Source organism: Anas acuta, chromosome 1 (assembly GCF_963932015.1).
Source record: "Anas acuta chromosome 1, bAnaAcu1.1, whole genome shotgun sequence".
Classification (NCBI taxonomy): domain Eukaryota; kingdom Metazoa; phylum Chordata; class Aves; order Anseriformes; family Anatidae; genus Anas; species Anas acuta.
The window spans coordinates 133464421-133489395 of NC_088979.1; the positions used below are offsets into that span (position 1 = coordinate 133464421).

Consider the following 24975-nt stretch of genomic DNA (forward strand, 5'->3'; position numbering starts at 1 on the left):
AGCAGCGCCGCCCTTAAGAGGCGTTATTAGCGGCCGCCATTAACAGGTGGGGCTTCGGTTGCCCTGGCGACCCGCTTTGTTGCTGCCGCTGCCTGTGCCCGGCGCTATGAGCAGTCTGGGGCTGGGTCGGGAGGCGCAGGAGGCGGCGGCGGCGGCCGCCCTGGAGCGGCGACGGCAGCGGGAGCTGCAGCGGCAGAGCCGCATCTTCAACGCGCGGCTCCGGACCATAGGGGTGAGGGTGAGGCCGAAGCACGGGGTGAGGGGAGTCCGTGTCTGGCCGAGCCAGGAGGCGAACGCCCTTCAGTCTGTGGTGGCGAGAGCTTCGCCCTAGTGGGTTTTGTCTTCGGTCGGCTGTGCTACTTGCAATCCGAGTGTCAGGAGGTTAAGTTATATATTATAGCTGTTTAAACTCTGGATGCAAGAGCAGCTCCCTCACGAGGGGAGCAGAGGGGCAGGCGCTGAGCTCTGCTCTCTGGCGACAGCGACAGGACCCGAGGGAACGGCATGGAGCTGAGACAGGGGAGGGTCCGGCTGGGGGTTAGGGACAGGTTCTGCACCCAGAGGGTGGTCGGGCACTGGGATAGACTGCCCAGGGCAGTGGGCACAGCACTGAGCCTGATGGAGTTCAAGAAGCACTTGGGCAATGCACTCAGATGCGTGGTCTGAAATTTTAGGCGTTCTTTGGGGACCCGGGAGTTGGACTCAATGATCCTTGTGGGTCCCTTCCGACCCAGGATATTTTAAGAGTCCATGCAAGGGTTTACAACCTTAAATTAATTTTCCGACAATGTGGCCAAAGGCGCACATTAAGATTCTGTGTGTGTCTGTGCAGGAAAAAAGAATGCCAAAAGGGAAAATAAATTTAAATTTTGCTTGTAAGTTATTCTAGACTACTCTTTGCTGATGCATACATACATCATGAGTATACGCTGTAGTGTTAATGAGCGCAGAACCAAATTTAGAACTGGTGGAAATAAATCCAATCTGTTAACTTCGTTGTGCTGGTAGGGTTGCAATGATTTTGTCTAAATCCTCTCTAGTACTGAAACATGTTTCCTATGTCAGTGGAAGGGTAAACTTACCTTATTTCTGTCAGCACCTCCGATTTATTCTTGTGACTTGTATGCAACAGTCACCCACGTGGTCAAGTAGCAGTTCCCACTTAACAAACTGGACAGGTTGTCCCCTTGACATAGCATCCTGACACACATGGTAGCCAGCACTACAAGTAAATGACAGGGGCTAATAACTTTTTTTTTTTTTTTCTCTGCAAAGCTTTTCTGGAGCCTTAAAAATTAAATGTGAAATATGCTGACCTTCACTAACTGAGAATTTGTATCACAGTGCAGTTTGTTGAGCAATACTTCTTTACAACATCTGAAGGTCTTTCCCAAATACTCTGTTGTAGAACTAACTTACCAGACAGGTTTTGATAGATCCATTTACATGAGACAAACATCTGAAGTGGAAGAGGAGTTGGAGGAACTCTGTCCATATTATCATGAATTTCATTCAGTATTTGTTGGCCGAACAATGACTGCTGACAGAAGGGACTGTTCCTGTGGTTTGAAATTAAGCCAAGTTCAAAACACAAGGAGTCAACAAAGCAGTTCAGTGATATTGTATTATCAGTATTTCCAGTGTGGCTTTCAATTCTTTGTTTTCTCATTCCCTTTTTAATTTAGCTGAGTGGCTGTCTATGACTCAACTAAAAATCAAGGCAATGTTTGGCATAGATGCAAAAATATTTAAGTGGTATGTGAGTAACTTAAAAATGTGGAAATCATACTGACTGCAAAGCAGAATGGGAACTGAGACATTTTTTCCTTGATTATTACAAGTTGCTTTGACTTCTGTATATTTCTTCATTTAAGAAATGGAAAAATAAGATACATCTCTCTTCATTTACAGATCTAAGAATTTATCCTCAGTAAATGAGTAATTTTTTAAAAGCTCACATGAATAGTTCTACTGAAAAATAGCACATTCCATTTGTATATGAATTGTTATGCATAAATCCAAGTATATGAGAAATCAACTGCTTCCAACTGTTCATAGTATGGAATTTATAATTTTAATCCTATTTGCATCTCTCAGTCTTAAAGTTGCTTATTTTTCAGCTAGACAGGTTACTGTTCCGAATGCACAAGTTCAATCTGTAGCTTTACGTGACTAGGAATGGTCTTTTTAGGGATGTATTCTCATCAAGTGAAATGTGTTCAAATGGGAGACAGTTGATAATGTAAATCTGAATTCAGACACACCACTAAAAACATTGACTTATCTGTATTATTCCCAGTAACTGCTAATGGAGCTAAATTGAATTTCTGCTAACAGTGTTTCCCATAGTTATATTGAAAGCTTGGTTTCTAAAATGAGTCCTCTAAATGAGTTTAAAGCCTACTATACTACATAAAATTACATTTTTAAAAAATTACATTATTATTATTATTTGACAATGATATACTGTAGAATTCTTCATGGTTTCATCCTTATTAGTTAACAAATTTACCTCTCTGCCTGATTGGTGTAGCCAGTAAGCCTTTTACAGCATTAAAAATGTGTGTTTTCACCTGTTATCTGTTAAGTCACTCTGTCTTGATCTGAATAGTTTTTAGGCAAGGACTCTCAGAGTACCAGGCTCTTAAAGAATCGTATCATTGTTATTTGATACAGCTTTTAAATACATCAAGTGACAGTAAAAAAATAAAATCTTTATTTCTGCATATGAATTTGTCACTTCTGTCAGCAAACATGACAATTCTTTTGGCTAAATAGGATACACTGCCATACTCAGCAACTACTCTCCAGGGCTATCCTGAATATCCTTTAGCAAGTCAGCTCATTGCAGTTGTCTGGGTGTTTCTCAAGTGGCACCCAATATTGCATTTTGGGGACTATATCAAGCCCCCAACATACCTTGTTTCTCTGATATGACTGGAATATTGCTTCTCATTCCCTGTTAATTCTTCAGTGTACGTTTAGGCAACCAACTGTATTTTTTTCAAATCTGAACTATTTCAACTTCTTGTCGTCTTGACTGGCAAAATAATTACTATAATGGGGAATTATGTTCTGTATAATGCAGCTAATGTATGTATATACTTATATTAAATAAGTGTACTTTTTTGTTCTGATTAGATAGACCTGTCAGTATTAAAACAAAGCCAATAAGAATGTTGCTGTTTCTGGATATTCCTTTATATGTATTAAATAGTGATGTATATTTATTCTGCTGGAAGCAAATTTTATCTAAAACAACTGTAAAGCAACAGAGCTCAACAATTCCTGCCTTTAATCCATCAAACAGTATCTCCTACAGAGCTGTTTTGTTTTGTTTTGTTTTTCTTCATTTTAATAGGTTGATAAAGATGCATTGGATGCCCAGGTCAAGGATAGGAAAATTCAAGAAGCAGCTGAAAAAGCACGAAATGAAGAACTTGGTATATTTGTAGATAGTCTGATATTTCTATGAAAAGTTAAATGTAAACAGATTTGCCATCAATGTCTTTCGAGCACCTGTATTAATTTCCAAATAGAGTATTTCTCTTTCAATCTTGAATTTATCTATCTGTCTATAGGTGCGTGTGCAATTATAGGCTCTTGTTTAAGTTCAGGCATACAAACTGAATCCTCTGTGTACTCCTATTTATGTTTATACATTTACATTGATACAGTATGTGTTTCCCTCAGAATCTGAGGTAGGAGCTCACTTTCATATTTACATGATTAAACGGGTATATATTTCTGTGTAGGTTGGAATCTACAATGTTTGCTTTTAATAAATGTAGACAAATAGCATTGCTTAGACACCTGAAGATATGGGTGGATTTAATGTCATAGTTATGGAAGTACTTACTATTGTCTCCTTTCACAAACGTATTTCATTTGTAACATTAATAAGAAAACTTATTCCTAAAAAACTGAAAGTATTTTATAAGCAAAGATTTCTAGAATTTCTAGTTTTTGCTAGTATAGTGTTTTGTATATAAAATACATTTTCATAACGTATTAAATGTGGAATATATGTGTTCTATTTATTCCTTTTCAAAGTTTGATTTTCCATCTTAAGCGATACACGTACGCTTCTAAGAATTATATTATCATTGTGCTTATTTTTCTCTAGCTAATGAAATTAAGCAAAATGACAAGATCATGTGTATGTTAGAAGAACGACAGAAATATGATATCAGAAACATAAATAAGGCTTTCAGTGACTTTCAGAAGAATTTTCAGAAGCCAGACACAAGACGTGAATTTGACTTGTCTGATCCCCAAGCCCTAAAGAAGGATAGACCTGCTCGACTTTCAGACAATGATCCTCGATGTACTGTATCTGGCTTGCAGAAGTTTATGGGTGAAGACTTAAACTATTCTCTGAGGATGAAATTTCAGAAGGAGCAGTTAAGAGAGTGGTCTCTTCAGCAACAGAGAGACTGGAAGAATGCACTAGCTGATAAAAAATTTCTAGGTATCGACAGAAAATAACAGGGTTTTTATCTGCTTTTTCTGAAATTCGGGTGTATATGACATAACTGTGGTAAAGCATATTACATCAGATTCTGGCATAGCAGTATTTTAGTGTATTCAATATTTAGGCTTTAAAAATGCAGCAGTACTTATGTTTCAACTTCTAATATATTCAGTATATCAATTCAGAAATTTGTATTTAATAACATGGTGATTTTATTACTACCTAGACTTCATTTCAGTTTTACACCTCAAGTGAATTATCAGAGCATTCTGAAAAAAGCATCTGTAGTTTACATGCTTGATGATACTAGGACAAATTGTCTAATCTTTGCTTTTCTACAGCATACAAAGTAGTTGCTATTTTTCTCTTTCTTAGCCTGTCATGAAACATTTTTTTGCAATGCTTAACATACTTTTTTTTTTTTTTTTTCAGTTTAACTTTTTGTCTAACTGTTAAGACAAGATTGATCACAAAATAAACTGATTTAATCAGTCACTGAAATTCCAAAATGGAAAGCTTCAGTGGTAGGATTTGGAAATATTTGTGTAATTCAGTTTACTGTAGGTGTAGTCCCACCCTTCCCAGTAGCTTAGTCACATGGCATGTTATTTCCATAAAAACTGAAAAAAATTCATTTTAATGTAATTTAGATGATCTTCATGACAAGAATAGGATTGAACTTGACCGAAAGACTATGGAGCAACAACAAACAGAAGAAGAAACCCGTCGTGCTGTCTGTGCAGTTACTAAAGAATTCAACAGAAGCCAAGTAAATTTGTGTTGGTGGTCTTTGTTATTGCTGTTTGTCTCTTTAAGGGTGGGTGAAAGGAAGAGAAAAAGGGAAAGTCAGATGACCAGTGTACAGATACAATGAGTGGTGATGTTTTCACAGAAGTTTCCTAGAAGCTGACTTTAAATGTCGATTCAGAGGACAGGATTTTTTCACTTCTTTGTCCTCTGCAAGGATCTGACTATCCTCTGTCTAGTTATCTGCTATCAAAATTCTCCCTTCTGGTTCTCAGCTTGCTGACTAGGAGGCAGCCACAACTCCCCAGTCTTTCTGGAACTTCTAGTCTGTAAAATGGGCTACAACAAAAGCCTTCCATGCTTTCGTTCTGGTTTTATCTCAGTCATCTGATAATCTAAGCTCTCTGCCTACTTTTTGTTTGCTTGAATGGAAATGTTACTACCAGTAGCTTTTAGTCTTCATTGCTTACGTTAGTGCCCTGAGAGTGTTGTTTTTAGTACTTCCTTGATATCTGTGTACCTGTGTCTCTTGGTTGTTTTAGAAACGTTCTTCGGAACTTACTGAAACATAACAAAAACCTTTCTGTGTCAAGGCAGTTGGTGATAGAATCATTGAATATGAGGGAATGGCAAAAATCTGCAGCAGGGGAGGTTCAGACTGGACATTAGGAAAAATTTCTGTATCATGAAAATGGACAGACCCTGGAACAAGCTTCATAGACAGTTGTTTTATGACCCAGGTCTGTCAGTGCTCAAGAGGTATTTAGGTAATACCCTTATTAATAGTAGGCTTCAACTTTTGCTTAGCCCTGAAGTGGTCAGGACTACATGGTCAGTGGACTGGATGATCTTTGAAGGTCTCTTCCAACTGAACTATTCTATTCTAGTCTATCTTAGTACCATTATCTGTCACGGTCCAGTTCTTCATCTTACCGTAGAGATTCTCTTACTGCATTCAGCTTCTACATACAGCTCAAAGGGCTAGTTGGACACTATTACTTCGGTTACACCATATTTGGTTTGAATTAACTTTATTTAGTCACATCAAAATAAGGCACATTTACATTACCTATGTAAAGTATGGTATTTTGGGATTAAAGAATATAAGTATACATGCCTTTCTGTAAGTGTTGCTTGAGCCCTTCATGATTTTATATATATATATATATATTACAGAATCACAGAATTTCTAGGTTGGAAGAGACCTCAAGATCATCGAGTCCAACCTCTGACCTAATGCTAACAGTCCCCACTAAACCATATCCCTAAGCTCTACGTGTGTGTGTGTGTGTGTGTGTATGTGTAGTTAGACGGAGGTAACTAAAAAAGGTTTTACTGCTTTAAATCAGGACTACTGAATAGTATTTTACATTAGTAGCTGCAAAAGTACCTGAAGTGGGTGGTGCGCTTAGGTTTACAGTAGTATTCAAAATAATCGTTGTCATATCCATTTGTTCCATGTAATAGTTCCTGAGTTTATGACAGGGCTAGAGAAATGGAGTGAGGTGGGCATAAGTTTGCATGTGGTGTGATTTATTTTTAATTTTTTTTATTATTTTTAAAGTTTAGGCTTATACATTCTACTTTACTGTTGTTCATATTAGATGTATATTAAGACATGTTCTTTGGTTCTTTTTTTTCCCCATTTGTGTTTTGTTTTTCCAAATAAGGGTATAGTGGAGACAGGGGCAACAACAATCTCTATTTAGTTGTTTTTTACTGTCCCTTGCTATGTTGTACGGATCGGAGTTGTCTTGATATCTCTTTTTCTTTCCTCCTGAGGTAGGTAATTATGTTTACTTTTTTTTTTCTTTTTTTTTTAATACCATAGTATACTTTTCAGCCTTTTGGTGTTTTTTTTTTTTTTTTTTTTTTTTTTTTCTTAGGATGGTTGAGAAGAGCTGTTCATTTTCCCTGAAATGACGTACTGATACAATTGCTGCTTTTCTTTGTTAAACATGCAAGCCAGAAGTTTCAGGTTGCCAGGCCCGTTTTTCTACTCGTTTGTTTATTAAAGAAAGCTATATTACAGAGGGATATTCTGTACATCCTTTTCCTGAGAGAGAAAACTAGGGCATTCAGCCTGAGAATGAATTTTACAGAAGGAATCTCTGTATCTGACCTCAAATATATTGATCAGGAGCCTCCATCAATTCTAGTGTTTTGAGTAGCCAGTTTGAAGACCTTCACCACTTGAGGGTGTGGTCTCATACTGCATATAATTTGCTCTGACTGTGGGTGACTTCCAAAACAAGAACTCCTTTTCCTGTTACCAAAGCTTCATGCACTTGATTCAGCTGTCTCTTGCAGTGGATCTAATGGTCGTGAAGCTTCAGGATGTGTTAGATCATTTCTCAAAACTCACAGAAAACAAACTGTGGTCTAGAATGTGTGACTGCTAGATCTGACATAGGAGTGAGTGCACGGTCTGTGGTGGTGCAAAACCACTCCATAAGGCAATCTTTGATTACTGTAATTTGGATCAAGTGTAATATGACAATGCATCCTGAGAGAGGATGAAATGCCCTAGAATATGACTTTTGATCAATCATTATCTCCAAGTGCATCATCTGTAGTCTTTAAGGCTGCTGGTATCTGTAGGGAAATTTAAAAAGGGAAAGGGGAAGGAACGGGGCAAAAAAAAACCACAAGTCATGTACTCCAGGATTTTTTTTTCCTTTGTTATTTTTCTAGTCAGTAAGAAAAGAATCCTAGCATCTGACTGAAAGTAGGGTATCTCAGTTTAGTAAAGCCTGTCTTCATGAGTGAATTTGATGTGTTGCCCCCTGTGACAGTGGTTCAGCTTCCTATGCTTACAGTACTATTGTTGACAGTGACTTTATTGCTGACAAGCTAATTGCTAATGATTCATTTTATTCCGGAATTAATTAGCAGAACAATGAATTAATAGTATACCTGGTTCCATTTTTTTCTCAGTCCTGAAGGATCCTGTACTGTAAATAATTTAATTGTTTTATGGCTATAAGATTAATGCTACCTTTCCTCTCAGATTTTCTCTCACAATAAGCATGTGTTTACCAGAAATGCCAATGGTGCTTTTGTCCTTGATATAAGTGTTACTACAAGCTTAAACTGTCATTTATTCCTGCTGACATCATTTGTACGTAAGTAGTAAACACTTCAATTTGGAAAGCAAGGTAGCAGGAATTAAAATTACTTTGAGTTCTGACTAAAGTATATATATTTACAATTCTTTTGACATGTGATTGTGCAATAATCAAAAACAAAGAGATTCCTCTCTAAGAACAAGAAGACTTGGGAATGCCCAGTTCAGCATTGCAGTGATAGATACACGGATTGTGCTCCTGAAATCAGACAGTCCTCTTACTTTGACACAGGACTTGAATCTTTTCCAAGATATTTTGGAGATTATGCTAAGAAAATAAGAGGACACGATAACAGAGGATCTTTAATTAACTCATATTGATAGACTTCTAAACAGTCTTGCAGATTTCATATAGACAGAATTTATTCCTGGGAACACCACAATAGCTCAACAGTTTTCCTGACAATGTGGTTGTTATGGACTTTTGAAGGGTAGGATGGAATTATTCTGTTTCCTTACTCACTTGACATTATGCCATTACTAACACATACAGAGCCAGTAGCCACTTCAAAGAAATACCTATTCAGGTTTTGAGTAAATAATGTATGTTTACCATGGAACCTTTTTTTATTTATTCATTTATTCAGTTACCTGAAATTAAGTGTATGTGTGCCTGAATATAGAAGAATGGTAGATCTGTTTTTAAGCATTCTTTGAGATGTGCTGTACAAACGTCTTCTATCACTCACATCCTATTCTTGGTATTCAGTGTCTAGAACAATCAGTGTTTCTACATTTTTACCATATCTTCATGCATGAAGAAACATTGCATGTACTTGCTAAGCAGAAGTTCCCATCTTGAATGGGCTGGGTGTGCAGTTCTCTACTATGACATAAATATCTGTGTAATATAGCCAAAGGAATTGCATTATTCATCTATGCTTCTTTTGCAGGTTCCTAAGACCCTGGATAGGTTGCTCTGGTCATTTGTGAGCTTTGTGACTTGTTATAAGGACTTCAGAAGCTGTGGTGCATTCCTTTAGCGCTGTGTTGGCAGCAGTTAGTTGCTTGTGCATGCAGAACTTGGCATTATTCTAAGCACATGAACTCTTGGCCTTGCAATGCTTCTAATGGAAATTTCTTTTGGTTTATGACTTGAATCAACAGAGTGGAAGCATTATAGTAGTAGAGAAGATACCCTATGAATGTTGGACCACAAATTAAAATAGATGAAAGAGCATCTATATGTGCATCTGTGTTTTTTTGATTGTTTTTGTTTTTCATGCTACACCAATGAATTACATTTTGTTGGGGATTTGACTCGATGGAAAATGTATCAGATTTTACCCAGTTTAAAGTATTTCTTTTGCAATATCATTAATCATTTTTTTTATAGTGCTACATGCATGGCTATGCAGAGAGCTAGGAGTTTCTTCCACTAAGATTCCAGGCAGCTTAGAAAATGTTAGGCTCTCCCTCTTATTGAGAAGGTTAGGATTACAAGGATTTTGGATCTGTTGCTAGATCACAGTAGAATTACATTAATAAGGTGATCTAAATAAAAATTAGACAAAATTTCAATAAGTCTTCATCATAATCTAGTATTTATTTATGTGAGGTCCATCCGAAATGACTTTTGGTTAAATGTAATTTACTTTGGAGCGTTTTTGGAACTAAAAATAATTGATCAATTTGTAGTATCAATAAACTAAAAGTACATAACAAGATATTCTGATATATATCATGATATTGAAAAATGTCATAACTTTAAAAATCTTTGGTGTTCGTGTTTTTTTTCTTGGTAATTGCAATCTTCCCCTCAAATTGTTATCAACTCTTCTGGAGAAAAAGAAAACTTAATTAACATACATGTTTGGATTAAAAAATTGCTTAAGCTTCTGGTAAAAATTACACTAACTTCTGTGAGATTAATAAGTGACATTTAGTTTGTAATTTATTATTCCAGATTGTGATGGCAGAGCAGGTAACAGCTAGATCTCAAGTTACATTTTGGCACTTGAAGTTTGGTTTGCTTCATTTTTTTTTCATTTTTTTTTTATTTGTTTAAATGTAGACTTTTCTTATTCTAGTGTTCAGTCTTAAAAATACTTACCAGCCATCTAATAAATAAAAGTTTTCTTTGTAGTCTAAGTTAAATTGAAGCTTAACTAATTTATCATTCAAGAAAGAGAGAATTCATCTTCTATTAGTTTGTTTGCACATGAAATACTTCTGTTATTTTAATAGAAACCGTAAGGCTGTTTTCAGCCATGGTACCATATCCTAGATCAATAAATTCTTAGTATTGTTTTCTATTTCTTCTTCTGTCCAATCTCTGATGGGTCATTGTCTATTTTTGCCTGTATCAAATAAAGGCCACCACCTGGTATGCTACAGGCCTGATACTTGGCAGAACTGCTGTCGTACAAACTTAGTCCATAAATACAAACGTAGGGGTAAACCCAGCCAGGTTAGCAGTCTCCTCTAGTGGGATGAATCTCTATGCTTCCCTATGCTTCATTCTCTGTTGTTAATAACTTCTAGCTATTCTGCCTCTTATTTTTCACCTTTTCACTTTAAAAGTGAATATTCTCAAGCCAGTGATTTTAAACAGAGTGTGAAACAGTCTTGGACAAACTAGAGAGATGGGTTGTTGCAGTCGAGATGCATGTGCAAGAAACAGGTCTGACACCCTGTGCTCTGTTCCCTTGCCAGAAGGAGATCTGTTGACATTAAAGAAATGTATACCTTTAGATTTTCAATGTTATTAACCAGTAGGGTCATGATCATAATGTTCACATGTGGTGCTGTTGACAACTGTATGCAAGTTGAAAAGAAAACTATTGTGATGTGCTAACTATTGCATCCCTTTAGTTAACATTTTTTCTTGGAAAAACTATTAGTCCGCTCCTTTTGTTGCCCTCAGGCTGCTGAACTAGCTGAGAGAAAGAAGCTGGAAAAACATCAAAAAATGAAAGATGACATGGATGAGATTTCCAGCCTCCTTCAGGGAGACTTACTTTCTGAAAACCCTGAGCAAGCCATCAGTTCCTTTGGTAGGCATCGTGTGATTACGGATCGGTGGAAGGGAATGAATCAGGATCAGCTGATGGCAATCCGTTCATCTCAACAGCAACAAGTTCTGGAGAAGCTGGTATTTAAGCTTATGTGCATATTGTGTATTCTTGTGATAGTGTTATAAGCAATATGTGTAGAAGCAAATATATTTGTTTACTATGCACATCCCATTTTGAGACGGAAATTCAGAACAATAGAAAAATCAGAGATACTTTAATCATTCAAACGTAACACAATGTCTCTAAAGGAGTTGGGAAATGGCAGGGAGCAGCAAGAGTGGACTGGGAGGTAGGTTGCTGGGGAGCCTAGGGCTAAGGGGCCTGGGAGTCTTGGAGCATGGTCCTTGGTGGCCCAGCAGTGGAGCAAGGTTCTGCAGAGCCTGAGGGCCAGGTTTCACAGTGCTTGGTTTAGGACTTGAGACAGTATGAGCTGCCTGCAAGGGATGAGCAGGTGTGGTCTGCTCCCTAGGGGAAGAGGAGCCAGGAACTGAGGATGACTGCAGAACAGGCTGCAGTAGAGCCTAATGGACAAGGTTACTTAAGCAAGGCAAAGAGAGTAGGTCCAGTGAACCTACTTGTGCATATTTCTTAGTCTTAGATGTTTCTGAATGCAGTAGACCTTCCTTTCTACCATCCTACACAACTGTGAGTCACGCTTTGGGATGGGGTTACAATAGAAAAAATAAATATTGGTGATAATTGCTGCTTTACAGGTGGATAGAAGCAGGCATTCAAAATGAAGAAATCTGTATTTCCTTTGCAGTGATGAGTATATTGGTGCACTTACTGTAATGTAAGAAACTGCTAACCTTATTTAGTGCAGAGGTTGAATTAACTTAATGAATTGAACAGGTGTTCAATTTTTTATTTTTGAATCCCTGCAATGTCCTATGTTATGCTATGTCTTGTCTACTCTATTATTAAGGCTGAAAATAGAGTTGTCATTTCTCTAAGGGTGTATTTGTGAGACTTGCACTGGATCTCCTCTGATCCTACACTAAACCCATTCAAATAGCTAAAGTGGCAGAACATGAGCCCTTCCAAGAAGGGTGAGAAGGTTTTTGCAGGCCCGGTTTCTTGAATCAGTTCGCTGTAATGTCAGACACAAAGTGTGGAAGTGACGGTATAACAGAGAGATGGCAGAAAAGAAAATGGTTTGCATCTATCATCTGGTATGGATGGCTCAGTTATTGCACTGAGTCAGCAATATTGTAAGCCATACTGATGATTGCTAACTTCTGAACTCAGGAGGTTCTGTTAACTCCTGCCAACAACTTCTTTAAAGAAAGAAAAGTCCATTGTGCTGATCTTGGTTTGGGGAGAGCTAATGTATTGGAGAGAAACAGTAGTCTACTGATGAACTTACTGACACTATAGTATTTTTGCTAGGCAGCAGGCCTAAATTACTTACCTTGTGCAGAAGTAGGAGTCAGTTTGTCTTGCTTCCTGGAAAAAAAACAGCTTCCTAATCTGAAGTATTTTACTTCTGCCTAGTGCATGGGCTCCTACCTTATTTGGAAGTGTTTATTTTTTTCCTCCCTATTTTGAGTGCTACCTCTAACATACAGTAAAGACAAGCAAGTTTGTTGTTGGAGTGAATTTACCAATAAAACATTATATAGACTTTTTCATCTTTGATTAAAGACAAAACAAAACTCTTCCCTCCTGTAGAGACTAAAAGAGGAAGAACGCAGAAGAGATGCTGAATGGGACAGGCAAAGTATACAGGCTGCAAGAGCACAGTTGATTTTAGGGCGGCATCAACAACGACAGAGTCGGGAACGCTGCCGAGCTCTGGATAGCATAAATGCAGAGCTATCCCAGGAGCAAAAATCAAAGTAAGTGCCAAAAGTGTTTTCTTATTTTCAAACACAACTATTAACGCAATTGCTTAGAAGAGCTTTTCTGCTTTAATTAAGCTTGTTGTTTTTCTAATAAACTTAACTGCAAATTTATACTTTTTAAAAAGTCAACAGTTCAGCTTAAGAATGTTTTTCAGAACTGTAGAAAAAAACCTTCAAAGTGTAGGTTATGATGGTTACTGACTTGCATACATGTATATGGAATAATAGCTGGAATTCTTAAGCGTTCCACTTAAAACAGATTAAGTTCATATCAATAACAAAGTAGCAAGTAAATACAGTTGGACAGTAAATTATATTATTGCTTCTGAAAGAATGTGTTTCTTTAATTTACCTTAGTTTTCTGAAACAACAAGGGCAGGTATCAACTGCCTTCAATAAGAACTGCTAGTTTCTGATATGTCAGGGCTAACAGCACATATGAAGCTTTTCCATTATGTATGACAAAACTAGGTAATTCTTTAGCGAATCAGTGGACATAGTGTGTAGGTGTTTCTGCTGTGCTGAGAAAGCGGGAAGATAATATATGAAGGAAAACCAAAAATCAAGCTAAATGATTCAGTGTTCTAATCTTCCAGTCTGATTTTTTTTTCTTCTCCTTTTCCATGAATGCATGCATATATCTTGCAAAAGAATATCCAGTACCTGGAGCTTTCTTGTTATACAAGCAAAACATTCTGAATTGTGTTAATTTAGCTTTTCACTGTGAGACATTTGGAAGGTGATTTTAGGAGGAGAAATAAAATTTGCTCTACCAAGATATGGTATACATTTTGAAGATAGACTTACGTTTAATTCCATTTCTAATAATTCTGGATTTTATGAGCATTTCTGAGTTTATACTTTACATCTTCATGTTTCTCTTCTATACAATGAGAAAACATACTAACTGCGTATTTTGTTTTTGTTATTGCTAGGAACATTTATCTTAAAGAAGAAGAATATTCAAATGTCCCAACAAGCCAGTACTTTGCACAGTTTAATACAACCAGTCGATGACATCCTAGATGCACGAATGTGAAATACATAGAAGTATGTAGACTTATTAAATCTTTTAACTGAGCAGTACTTCTTCATGTTGCTGCTGCTGCTCATTATTTGTATGTATTCCCTATGCTGCTTAAACAGTGCACTTGAACTAGAGGACAGCCTGTTAGACTACATTTGTGCTAGGAAGAGGAAAACACTAATAAATTTTAAACATGATTGTTTTTCTAAAAAGTTCTAGTTGATTCTATAGTTAGGTTGTTTGACCATTGTGTCTGAGGCTTAACTGGAATACTTGCTATATTTTTTTATAATTATATTTTGCTGTATTTAGAAATCAATTTCTGGAAAAACATCAATTTAAAATGTGATGTTCCTTGATCAGAGTTACTTGGTCAGAGAGAACGGTGCCTGACATAGGTCATATAGATCACAGGTGACAGAAACTTAGCCACATTCTGTGGGAGGGAAGAAAGATGGCTTAGGTAGAAAGTTGTAAGGCTTTTTTGTTTTGTTTTGTTTTTTAAATTGGAAAAAAAATGAGGAAGAAATGAGCAAGGTGATCAGAAGTGCAGAGGATAAAGTGATCCTGAATAGCAGAAACAAGAAGAAAAAATGTGTATATTTACCTAGGTGATTATAGCAGTGAGGCATGTTACAGAAATGTAATGAATTACAGTAAATGGGAGAGAAGTATTTCTACATACACCATCACTCATTAGGCATAATGGAGAAAACTAAGCAGCAATGTGCTTGTAAGGGAAAGTGTAGGGAGAGCTTAAAGATGCGATGAAAGAGGGGGGGGAAGTAGGTACGCACCAAACAAAACCAAGGAGTAAAAGTTCTCTGTGTGTAGGGTAATTCATGGAAACAGTTTGTTTGCCTTATGGTTAAAGAATTGACTTACTGATTGAAGAGCCAGGCACTGGTAATTGAAAAATGGGGAAGTGAAACACATGGGAAGAATATATGGAGATGCAAGGTAAGGAACTACATAAGATAAATGGATATGCGAATATCCAAAAAAAAATAATGAAATCTGTGAGGGAAGGAGATGATATGCAAAAGACTGGAAAGAGAGTTAGAAGTCAATGATCTAAAGTAGCAGGAAGAATGAAAGACAGGCAGATATTCAGATAAACATTTAAGACCTTTAAGAGATTGTGTGTTCTAAATAAAAATGATGCTGTTTATGAGAGTTAGTCTTGAAATAAGAACATGTAGTTTGCAAGAATCTGGGATGTAGACTTGGGGTAGAAGCATCCGGATGATATTGGCACAGAGTCCACTGATTCTTCTTTGTATCAAGATAAGTGATAACTTCAAATTCTGGTGAAACAGGTTGAAGATGACTCCAGCATGCTAATTAGGAAAGATGTTTAAAGAAACTGAGGCAGAGGTAAACTCTCATCTTTGTGAAAATACTTTGTGAAAAGCAATGTTCTCAAGGTAGATAGTATCAGAAGGATTTTTGAGTTGTTTAAGGAAGCATTCCTTGAAAGAACTGTATTCAAACAGGTCTTTTTGCTTAGCTGAAATTTTGGCCCCATGGGATCAGGCTAATACAACTATTTACGGTTTTGAATCATGTAATAACAGAAGTTGGGAGATGTCTTATGTTTGATCCCACTAGGCGGAGTGGTGAAAGAAAATTAAGTAAGTATAACATGAAAATGCATAAAGAAATTTCTCAGTACCCGATAACCCATAGCAAGAAGAAATGTCCTTGTGTTAGTTTATTAAAACAACTGAAACTAATTGTGATATAGATAGAAATGAGACAGAAAAGGGGTGTGGCTAGAAAACAGGAACTGAAAATGTGCTAGTCAGAAAAGTTGGTAGATAAATCTGAGGGGGAACACACTGCACTGTTAATGATGAGATTGACTTAAAAGAATTAAGAAGGGATGGTGTGTTCAAGAAATGCTAATATGACAGCATTTGAAAATTGATTTGTCAGGCTAGGTTTGAGACATGACTGGCTATCTTTATATTATTACCAAGTACTGTAGTGTATTAAGTTATCAAACTAAGGAGTTGATCTGGTTGTCTTAAAATAAAGGCCACCAAATGGGGTGGGAAGACAAAACAATAGCTTTCATTTAATTAAAGTTTTTTTCTTGATCTGTGTTGAATATTTCAGGCTCTGATTCTTTTATTTTTTCTTCCTTTTTTCCCCCTTACTTAAATTTTAGTTACCTGACAGAAAAAATGAATAAAGAAGCATTGAAAAGTTCATGCTGTTGTCTTCATTTGTTCAACTTCCTTGAGTAGGTGTCTACAGTCTTCGCAACTGTAAAAAGTATTTACCTACTACCTTTCTTGAAAGATCTTTGAAGTTAGTTTGAAACTTTTGAAAACTATTTGAAGTTACAACAAAGATACACTTTTCCAGTTCACTGAGAATAAGCCTTTACATAGAAATTCAAGTAAGAGGACAATTCAATAACTGGGTAAGATCAGACATCCTTAAATTTCCCAGAAAACTTCTAGTATCATCAATCATATTTGCAACAAAAAAGATGCTGCATTCTATCTCTTTCAGAATACAAAAAGTTAAATTTATTTTAGATCTTAAAAAAAATGCACAATCGAATTGTAGAGAATATGCTTAATATGAAATAATTAATAATTGCTGATATTTTCACAGAATCACAGAATTGTCTAGGTTGGAAGAGACCTCAAGATCATCAAGTCCAACCTCTGACCTAACACTACCAAGTCCTCCACTAAATCATATTGCTAAGTTCAACATCTAAACATCTTTTAAAGACCTCCAGGGATGGTGACTCGACCAGTTCCCTGGGCAGCCTGTTACAATGCCTCACAACCCTCTCAGTAAAGAAGTTCTTCCTAATATCCACCTAAAACACCCCTGGCGCATCTTTAGCCCGTTTCCCCTCGTCCTGTCACCAGGCACATAGGAGAATAGACCAACCCCCACCTTGCTACAGCCTCCTTTAAGGTACTTAGAAAGAGTGATAAGGTCACCCCTGAGCCTCCTTTTCTCCAGGCTGAACAAACCCAGCTCCCTCAGCTGCTCCTCGTAAGACTTGTTCTCCAGACCCCTCACCAGCTTTGTTGCCCTTTTCTGGACTCTTTTGAGCACCTCGATGTCCTTCTTGTAGCAAGGGGCCCAAAACTGAACACAGTACTCGAGGTGCGGCCTCACCAGAGCCGAGTACAGGGAGACAATTACTTCCCTAGACCTGCTGGCCACACTGCTTCTTATACAAGCCAGGATGCTGTTGGCCTTCTTGGCCACCTGGGCACACTGCTGGCTCATATTCAGCTGACTATCAACCAATACCCCCAGGTCCTTCTCTGCTAGGCAGCTTTCCAACTACTACTCTCTCTCCCAGCCTGTAGCTCTGCTTGGGGTTGTTGTGCCCCACGTGCAGGACCCGACACTTGTCCTTGTTGAACTTCATGCAGTTGACCTCAGCCCATTGGTCCAGCCTATCCAGATCTTCCTGTAGAGCCTTCCTACCCTCAAGCAGATCGACACACGCGCCTAGCTTGGTGTCATCTGTGAACTTACTGAGGGTGCACTCAATGCCCTCATCCAGATCATTGATGAAGATATTAAAGAGGACCGGCCCCAGTACCGAGCCCTGGGGAACGCCACTAGTGACCGGCCTTCAACTGGATTTGACTCCATTCACCACAACTCTTTGGGCCCAGCCATTCAGCCAGTTTTTAACCCAACAAAGCGTATGCCTTTGTCACAGAAGGAGATCAGGTTCATCAAGCAGGACCATTCCTTTCATAAACCCATGCTGACTGGGTCTGATCACCTGGTTGCCCTGTAAGTGCCGTGTGATGACACTCAAGATAATCTGCTCTATGAGCTTCCCTGGCACTGAGGTCAAACTGACAGGCCTATAGTTCCCCGGGTCTGCCCTCTGGCCCTTCTTGTAGATGGGCGTCACATTTGCTAGCCGCCAGTCGACTGGGACCTCCCCCGATAGCCAGGACTGCTGATAAAGGATGGAAAGTGGCTTGGCCAGCTCCTCCACCAGTTCTCTCAGTATCCTCAGGTGGATCCTATCTGGCCCCATTGACTTGCATACATCCAAGTTCTGTAGCAGGTCACCAACCATTTCTTCATGGCTAGTGAGGGCCACATTCTGCTCCCCATCCCCTTCCACCAGTTCAGGGTACTGGGTATCCAGAAAGCAACTGGTTTTGCCACAAAGACTGAGGCAAAGAAGGCATTAAGCACATCAGCCTTTTCCTCATCTTTTGTAACTAAGTTTCCCCCCGCATCCAGTAAAGGCTGGAGATTCTCCTTAGTCCTCCGTTTTGCATTAATGTATTTATAAAAACATTTTCTATTATCTTTAACAGCAGTAGCCAGGTTGAGCTCCAGATGAGCTTTGGCCTTTCTAATTTTGTCACTGTACTGCCTCGCAACATCCTTATAGTCCTCCCTAGTGGCCCACCCTCTTTTCCAAAGATTGTAAACCCTCTTTTTCCTGCTAAGCTCAAGCCACAGCTCTCCGTTCAGCCAGGCTGGTCTTCTTCCCCGCTGGCTCGTCTTTGGGCACATGGGGAAAGACCACTCCTGCACCATTAAGATTTCCTTCTTGAAGAGCGCCCAGCCTTCCTGGACTCCTCTGCCCTTCAGAACCACCTCCCAAGGGACTCTACCAACCAATGTCCTGAACAGTTCAAAGTCGGCCCTTTGGAAGACCAATACAACAGTTTTACTGGTCCTCTTCCTGGCTTCTCCAAGAATGGAGAACTCTACCATTTCATGGTTGCTCTGCCCAAGACAGTTTCCAACCACCACATCTCCCACCAGTCCTTTTCTGTTTGTGAAGAGAAGGTCTAGCGGGACACCTCCCCCGGTAGGCTCACTAACCAGCTGCATCAAGAAGCTATCTTCCACACTCTCCAGAAACCTCCTAGACTGCTCTCTCTGGGCTGTGTTGTGCTTCCAGGATATGTCTGGGAAGTTGAAGTCCCCCACAAGAACAAGCACTGATGATTTCACAACTTCTGTCAGCTGCCTTTATAATTCCTCATCCGTCTCCTCATCCTGATTCAGCGGGCTATAACAGACCCCCACCAGGATGCTTGCCTTGTTGGCCTTCCTGCTGATCCTAACCCATAGGGACTCAACCTTATCATTCCCAGCCTCAAGTTCTGCGACATCAAAACACTCTCTGATATAGAGAGCCACACCACCACCCCTTCCATGCTGCCTGTCCCTTCTGAAGAACCTATAGCCAGACATTGCAGCACTCCAGTCATGAGAGTGGTCCCACGACATTTCTGTGATGGCAACCAAGTCGTAGCCTGCCTGCTGCACGATGGCTTCCAGCTCCTCCTGTTTGTTACCCATGCTGCATGCATTGGTGTAGATGCACTTCAGTTGGGCCATTGCCTTCTCTCCCAGCCTTGCCATTGTTCCCCCTGGCACAGCTCCAAGAAGCCTTGTTTCAGCCCCATCCCCCTTCTCACCTAGTTTAAAGCGCTCTCAATGAGCCCCGCCTGCTAATGGCCCAGGATCTGTTTTCCCCTTAGAGATAGGGACCCATCTGCGGCCATCAGGCCGGCTGCTGAGTAAAGCGCCCCATGGTCAAAAAAAAAAAAAAAATTTCTGTGTTGGCACCAGCCTCTGAGCCACGTGTTTATCAGGTGGGCTTTCCATGTCCTCTCTGTACCCCTCCCTGCCAACGTAGGGAGGGACAAAAACACCACCTGTACTCCCACCCCACCCACTAACTGTCCCAGTTCCCTAAAGTCTCATTTGATGGTCTTCAGGCTTCTCTCTTCAATGTCATCACTGCCAGCCTGGACTATTAAAAGAGGATAACAGTCAGAGGGGCGAACCAAGTTGGGAAGCTTTCTGGCAATGTCCCTGACCCTGGCCCCAGGGAGGCAGCAGACTTCCCTATGGGTAGGGTCAGGCTGACAAATAGGTCCCTCTGTTCCTCCGAGAAGGGAGTCACCCACAACAATCACCCTTCTTTCTCTCCTGGTGGAGGCAGTCCTGAGGCGTGGAGTCGACCTCCTCGCCCTAGGCATCTTCCTGGGCAGACTTACTACCTCTTCCTCAGCTACTGGTCTCTCAAGCTCCAGGGCCTCAAACCTGTTGCGTAAGGATACCTGGGAAGGCGGGGCCGGGGGGGGGGGGGGGAGGCATCGCCTGCGATGTTGAGCAGGGACCTGTTTCCATTCCTCCTCAACTCCTAGGTCCCCTGCTTCTGCCCAACAGCAACAGGGCAGGGGGTCAACCCCCATTTGGGGTGTCTCACCCTGGTGCCTGCCCTTCAGGCCGTGCAGGGAGTTGCTCCACAAGTCTATTTCCCACTCACACTCCCTGATATCCCTCAACCTCTTGACCTCCTCCTTGAGTCCTGCCACGAGGCGAACCAGGTCATCCACCTGCTCGCACCTCACGCACACAGTCTCTCTGGCCCCCGCAGGTGGTGGCGACAGGCTCAGGCACTCCCTACACCTGGAGACCTGAACTGCTGCATTTTTGAGCAGGCAGTCAGTCTGGGTGCGTACAGACTTCCTGAAGAGAGCGCTGTGCCTGGTGTACACCATTGCAGCTGAGCAGGCGGTAGACCTCTGTTAGAGGAGGTGTTCGTATGGGCGGGGGGGAATGCTCTGCCCTTCCTGCGCTGACACGCTACGCCCTGTTTGCCCGTCCTGGTCGCCGCGCTCCCAAGGAGCGGCTTTTGAACGGCCGGGGAGGAGGCGCTGCTGGCTCCGCCTATGCCTCGTTATCGCCTCGTTCACCTCCCTCCCGAGGGCTGCCGGGTCCTGGTGGCTCTCTCGAGTGGGCTCAGTGCCGGAAACATTAGCCCTGCCTGTCCGATCCCCCGCTCTGCTGCAGAACGCGTCTGCCCTGGAGCCGATTGCTTCGGCTATTTATACAAATTTGCTTTATTTTTACCAAAGTGAGACACATTTTCAGTTGGCTTATCTCACCTGAGTAAGTGATACTCATTAATATCTTGTGTGGCTGTATGACAAGACGTTGACTGTTGTATTCAGCCATTAGCTGAAGGCTTTAAAAGTACTTTTAAAATGTCATTCTCATAATTGTCACTGCTGAATATTGAAATAAATAGACAAGGTGTATTAAAAGAGCATTAATTAATTGTAGGAACTGTTTGATAATGTTTGTTGATTTCCATTACTGAGATCCTCTTTTCTTTTGATATTTATAGATATTTATTAGAAATAAAGCAGTGTAAAAGACCGTATCTTCCACATGAGGACTTGGATAGCTAGTTGGAATAAGTTTAAATAAATAAATAAATAAAAATAACAGCTGTTGGAATTAGAGGGCTAGCAACCACCTTGTGTTTTTGTTGTTGTTGTTGTTTTTTCTTTTTAAAAACATCCGAGTACTAACTAAGACATTCCTAACACTTTTCAGTTCCTATTATTGTCCTTATGACTAGCCTATTTAATTAGATGCTGGTACTACAAAATCATCCACACTTTTAAACGGTCTTCATGGAGCATCACTGAAGTAATTAGGGTAAGGAGTAGGCTCTAGGATTTGATTTCAGGGAGGAAAATGGTGATTAGTTCCTATCATGTTTACATTTGTATTCAAAATTTTTCTTGTATCACAGTTTTCTGTACTAGTGATACTTTTAATTAATAATCTGGGAAAAGGTATGTGTTTAAAGCTTAAAAAACAACGTACAGTGGTTGAATTGAGTCCTTTTTTTTTTTTCTTCAGATTTTTGTACAATGATATTTTTCATAATATCATGCAATGTATGCACAAAAGTTTTTCTCTTACTCTTCAGTAGTCCTCCCTGGAATAAGTAACTTCATGTTACAGGTATTTTCTTACTAAATTTTAAATTTCTTTGAATGTTGATACTATGTTATAGGTTAACTTTTTTTTTTTTTTTACCTTCTTTGAAGAGATCACTAATGTGAGATTGATCTTTGTATAGAGACTTTTTTTTTCTTTCTTTTGGGAAAAAAAATATTCTGATACTATTAAATTCATGGATATTCGTGCAAGCAAAATTTGCACAGCTAATACTGCCAGGACTAGATTATTCCCTGTCTGGTCTAGTTGTTCTCTCATCTACTTTACAATCATAGAATGGCTAGGTTGGGGGGCATGTTAAAGATCATCTAGTTCCATCTCCTCTTCCTGAGTTATGTGTGTGGTATCCTTTTAACAATATCTACTTGCTTTTAATTTTACATGGTTATACTTTTATAACATTGGCATTAAGCATTGTATTGAACATTGCGTATAACAATGTTGATATTTAATTTCCATGCTGCAAAGGCAAGTATTAAATTTAATGTGCAGGTCACTCTCTATGCCTTGTAATACAATTTTGCTCATATTTATTCTATTTGCATTTAGTTTTGCTATAAACAAGATTAATGCATTAAAAAAAAAAGTTGGACAAAAAAAGATGAACATAAACATGCAGGTAAAAAGGTGAAGTGGTATTGGTAGAATATACATGCAAAGTGTCCATGATTTTGTTGAGCTGAATGGGTGATTATAAATATTATATAAATATTTATGATTATAAATATATATATTATGTAAATAAGGGTGATTATTTTCAGGAAAAGAAAACAGAAATAATGTTATCTCTCCCTGCTGCGGGGACTTTCTCTGTCCTAAATCTCAAGTGAAGATCCGACACAAGCAAATTCTCACTATAGAAGATTCTTATGGCAATCAATGAAATGAATCAGTTCAAAGCTCTTTAGTGTCTATGTACTAGTGGTTTTCTGATTTAGACATCTCAATTTTTTTACCAGCATAGTTTGGTTGGAACAGCCCTTAGTATGGATAGAGTTACGATATACTAATAGTGTATTATGCCAATATAGTATAATTGCTTAAATATACAGGATTATGCTGTCTTGGTATATGTGTGCTTAACAGATGGTATAAAGCTACTGTTGTGAAACATTTAACATTGTTGATTTCAAATCTGTGCTACAGCAGTGCAAACACTGCGTATAGACCCATTTATGTATTGATCAGTTTACCTTTTTAATAGTACTTAAAAAGATTTATACCAATCCTATTTACGTTTCATTGGAACATGAGGTAGCTAATTATATGTAAACAAAGTGTATTTTTCAGTGTATCTGGCTATTTGTGATGTTGTGCAAAATGCATAGTTACTGCTTTGAAATGATAGGAATGACCAAATAAGTGTTTGAAATTCTGTGTACATCTACCTTTCTTCCATTTTCTCTCCCAAAAGAAGGACTAAGAAATGCAGCAGAACAAGCATCCACTAACCAATCATCCTCTCTGATGGCAGGAATATTAGATTCCAGCCAGCTTCCAGCAAGCTTTCTCAGAGACACTCAAAGCCATAGGTGATGGCATTGCATCTAGTAATTGTGATAGCAGTCTTGCATTTCTTGAATCCACATAAATTAAACATCTGTGATGTCTTGTTGCTGACTCAGCACCTTTTTGAGTTTTGAACCTGACATCTTCTAGCTTCATTTCATGCTTGATAATTTTTTATCAAAATACAGGAAACATCTCTTCTTCATCTTTTCAAAGTGTTATCTACATTTTTTTTTTTTTAAGATTTCTGCTATATCACAGTTTAACATCCCCTTTTTCAAGGCCAAAGAATCCCTAGTTTGTTCAGTTATTCCTTTTTAAAAGGCTATTCCATGGATTTCTCTGTCCTTGTTTCCCATTACTGTACTTTTTCAAATTTTACAACATATCCTTTTTGAAATGTGGGGTCAGAAGATTATGTCAATGACATTTTCTGTTTTATTCCCTATTTTCCATAGTAATTTCTAATCTCGTGTTTTCTTGGCCATTGTTGATCACTAAGAAACATTTTCATAGAACTCTATTCTGTAACTCAGAGGTCTTTTTCTCAGTGATAGTGGCTAGTTCAAGGCCACCAAAATTAATATATTTTTGGTTTTGTTGCTTTCCTCTCTCCTCCCACGTTCCCCAATCCCCAATTAAGAGTTCTTTGTAGTGAAGTTCACCTACCATTTAGTCTCCCCATCACTCAGTATCACTCTAAACATAAATGAAACAAGCAAAAAAAAAAAAAACACACCCTCTTAAACTGTCCACTGACATGAGAACATTTTCTTCCAAGAATGCAGGATTTTTCCAGTTTTATTCATTAATTAAAAGTTCAAGAAAAAGTAACTCTGCTGTTGTATTTGATATTTTACATGAATACATGGCTGAGGTACTAAGCTGTGACAATGTAATATCTCTTTCCCCAGTTTATTTTAAAAAAAGAAAGCTTCAGAAAAAAAGATTCTAATAGTCTTACAGGTATTAGTGGGGTTAGGATCAGAATAGACAAGTTTCAACTCTTTTTGTGGTCAACCTAGTATCACAATTTAGTGCAATTAAACATGACAGTAAATGAAGGATAGCTTCAAAGTAAGATTTAATACTTCTATTAACATTATTGTGTTTGCATAGCATAGGAAAGATGTTTAAAGTGTATCACCTATCGAAGAAATACATGTTGAAAAACAAATCATGGTTTTCCTTCAAAAAAAGTCCAAACAGAACACCAAAAATTCAGAGGAATTAACAGACTTACAAAATAATTTCTTAGTGTTATCTTGACTCGAGTATGATGCCTCACTAAACTTTTTCATCAGTATTTTTCATCTATTGACTCGAGTAAAGTTAACTTCTAAATTGAATCAATCAGAATTAAGCATATTACACTACTAAATTTATTATTTCATTGGGTAAAATAAATTCTCTTTATATCATCACAGGTAATTAAT

General features: G+C 38.8%; 1 protein-coding gene across 1 annotated transcript; it reads left to right on the forward strand.

Moving 5' to 3' along the window:
- The first annotated feature begins 19 nt into the window (after positions 1 to 19).
- Positions 20 to 16450, forward strand: RIBC2 (RIB43A domain with coiled-coils 2). Its single transcript, XM_068657965.1, has 7 exons — positions 20 to 232; positions 3362 to 3443; positions 4127 to 4471; positions 5125 to 5243; positions 11215 to 11442; positions 13037 to 13203; positions 14145 to 16450. Exons 1-7 carry the CDS (start codon positions 107 to 109, stop codon positions 14224 to 14226), a joined length of 1149 nt encoding a protein of 382 aa, XP_068514066.1. The 5' UTR covers positions 20 to 106; the 3' UTR covers positions 14227 to 16450.
- The last annotated feature ends 8525 nt before the right edge of the window (positions 16451 to 24975 follow it).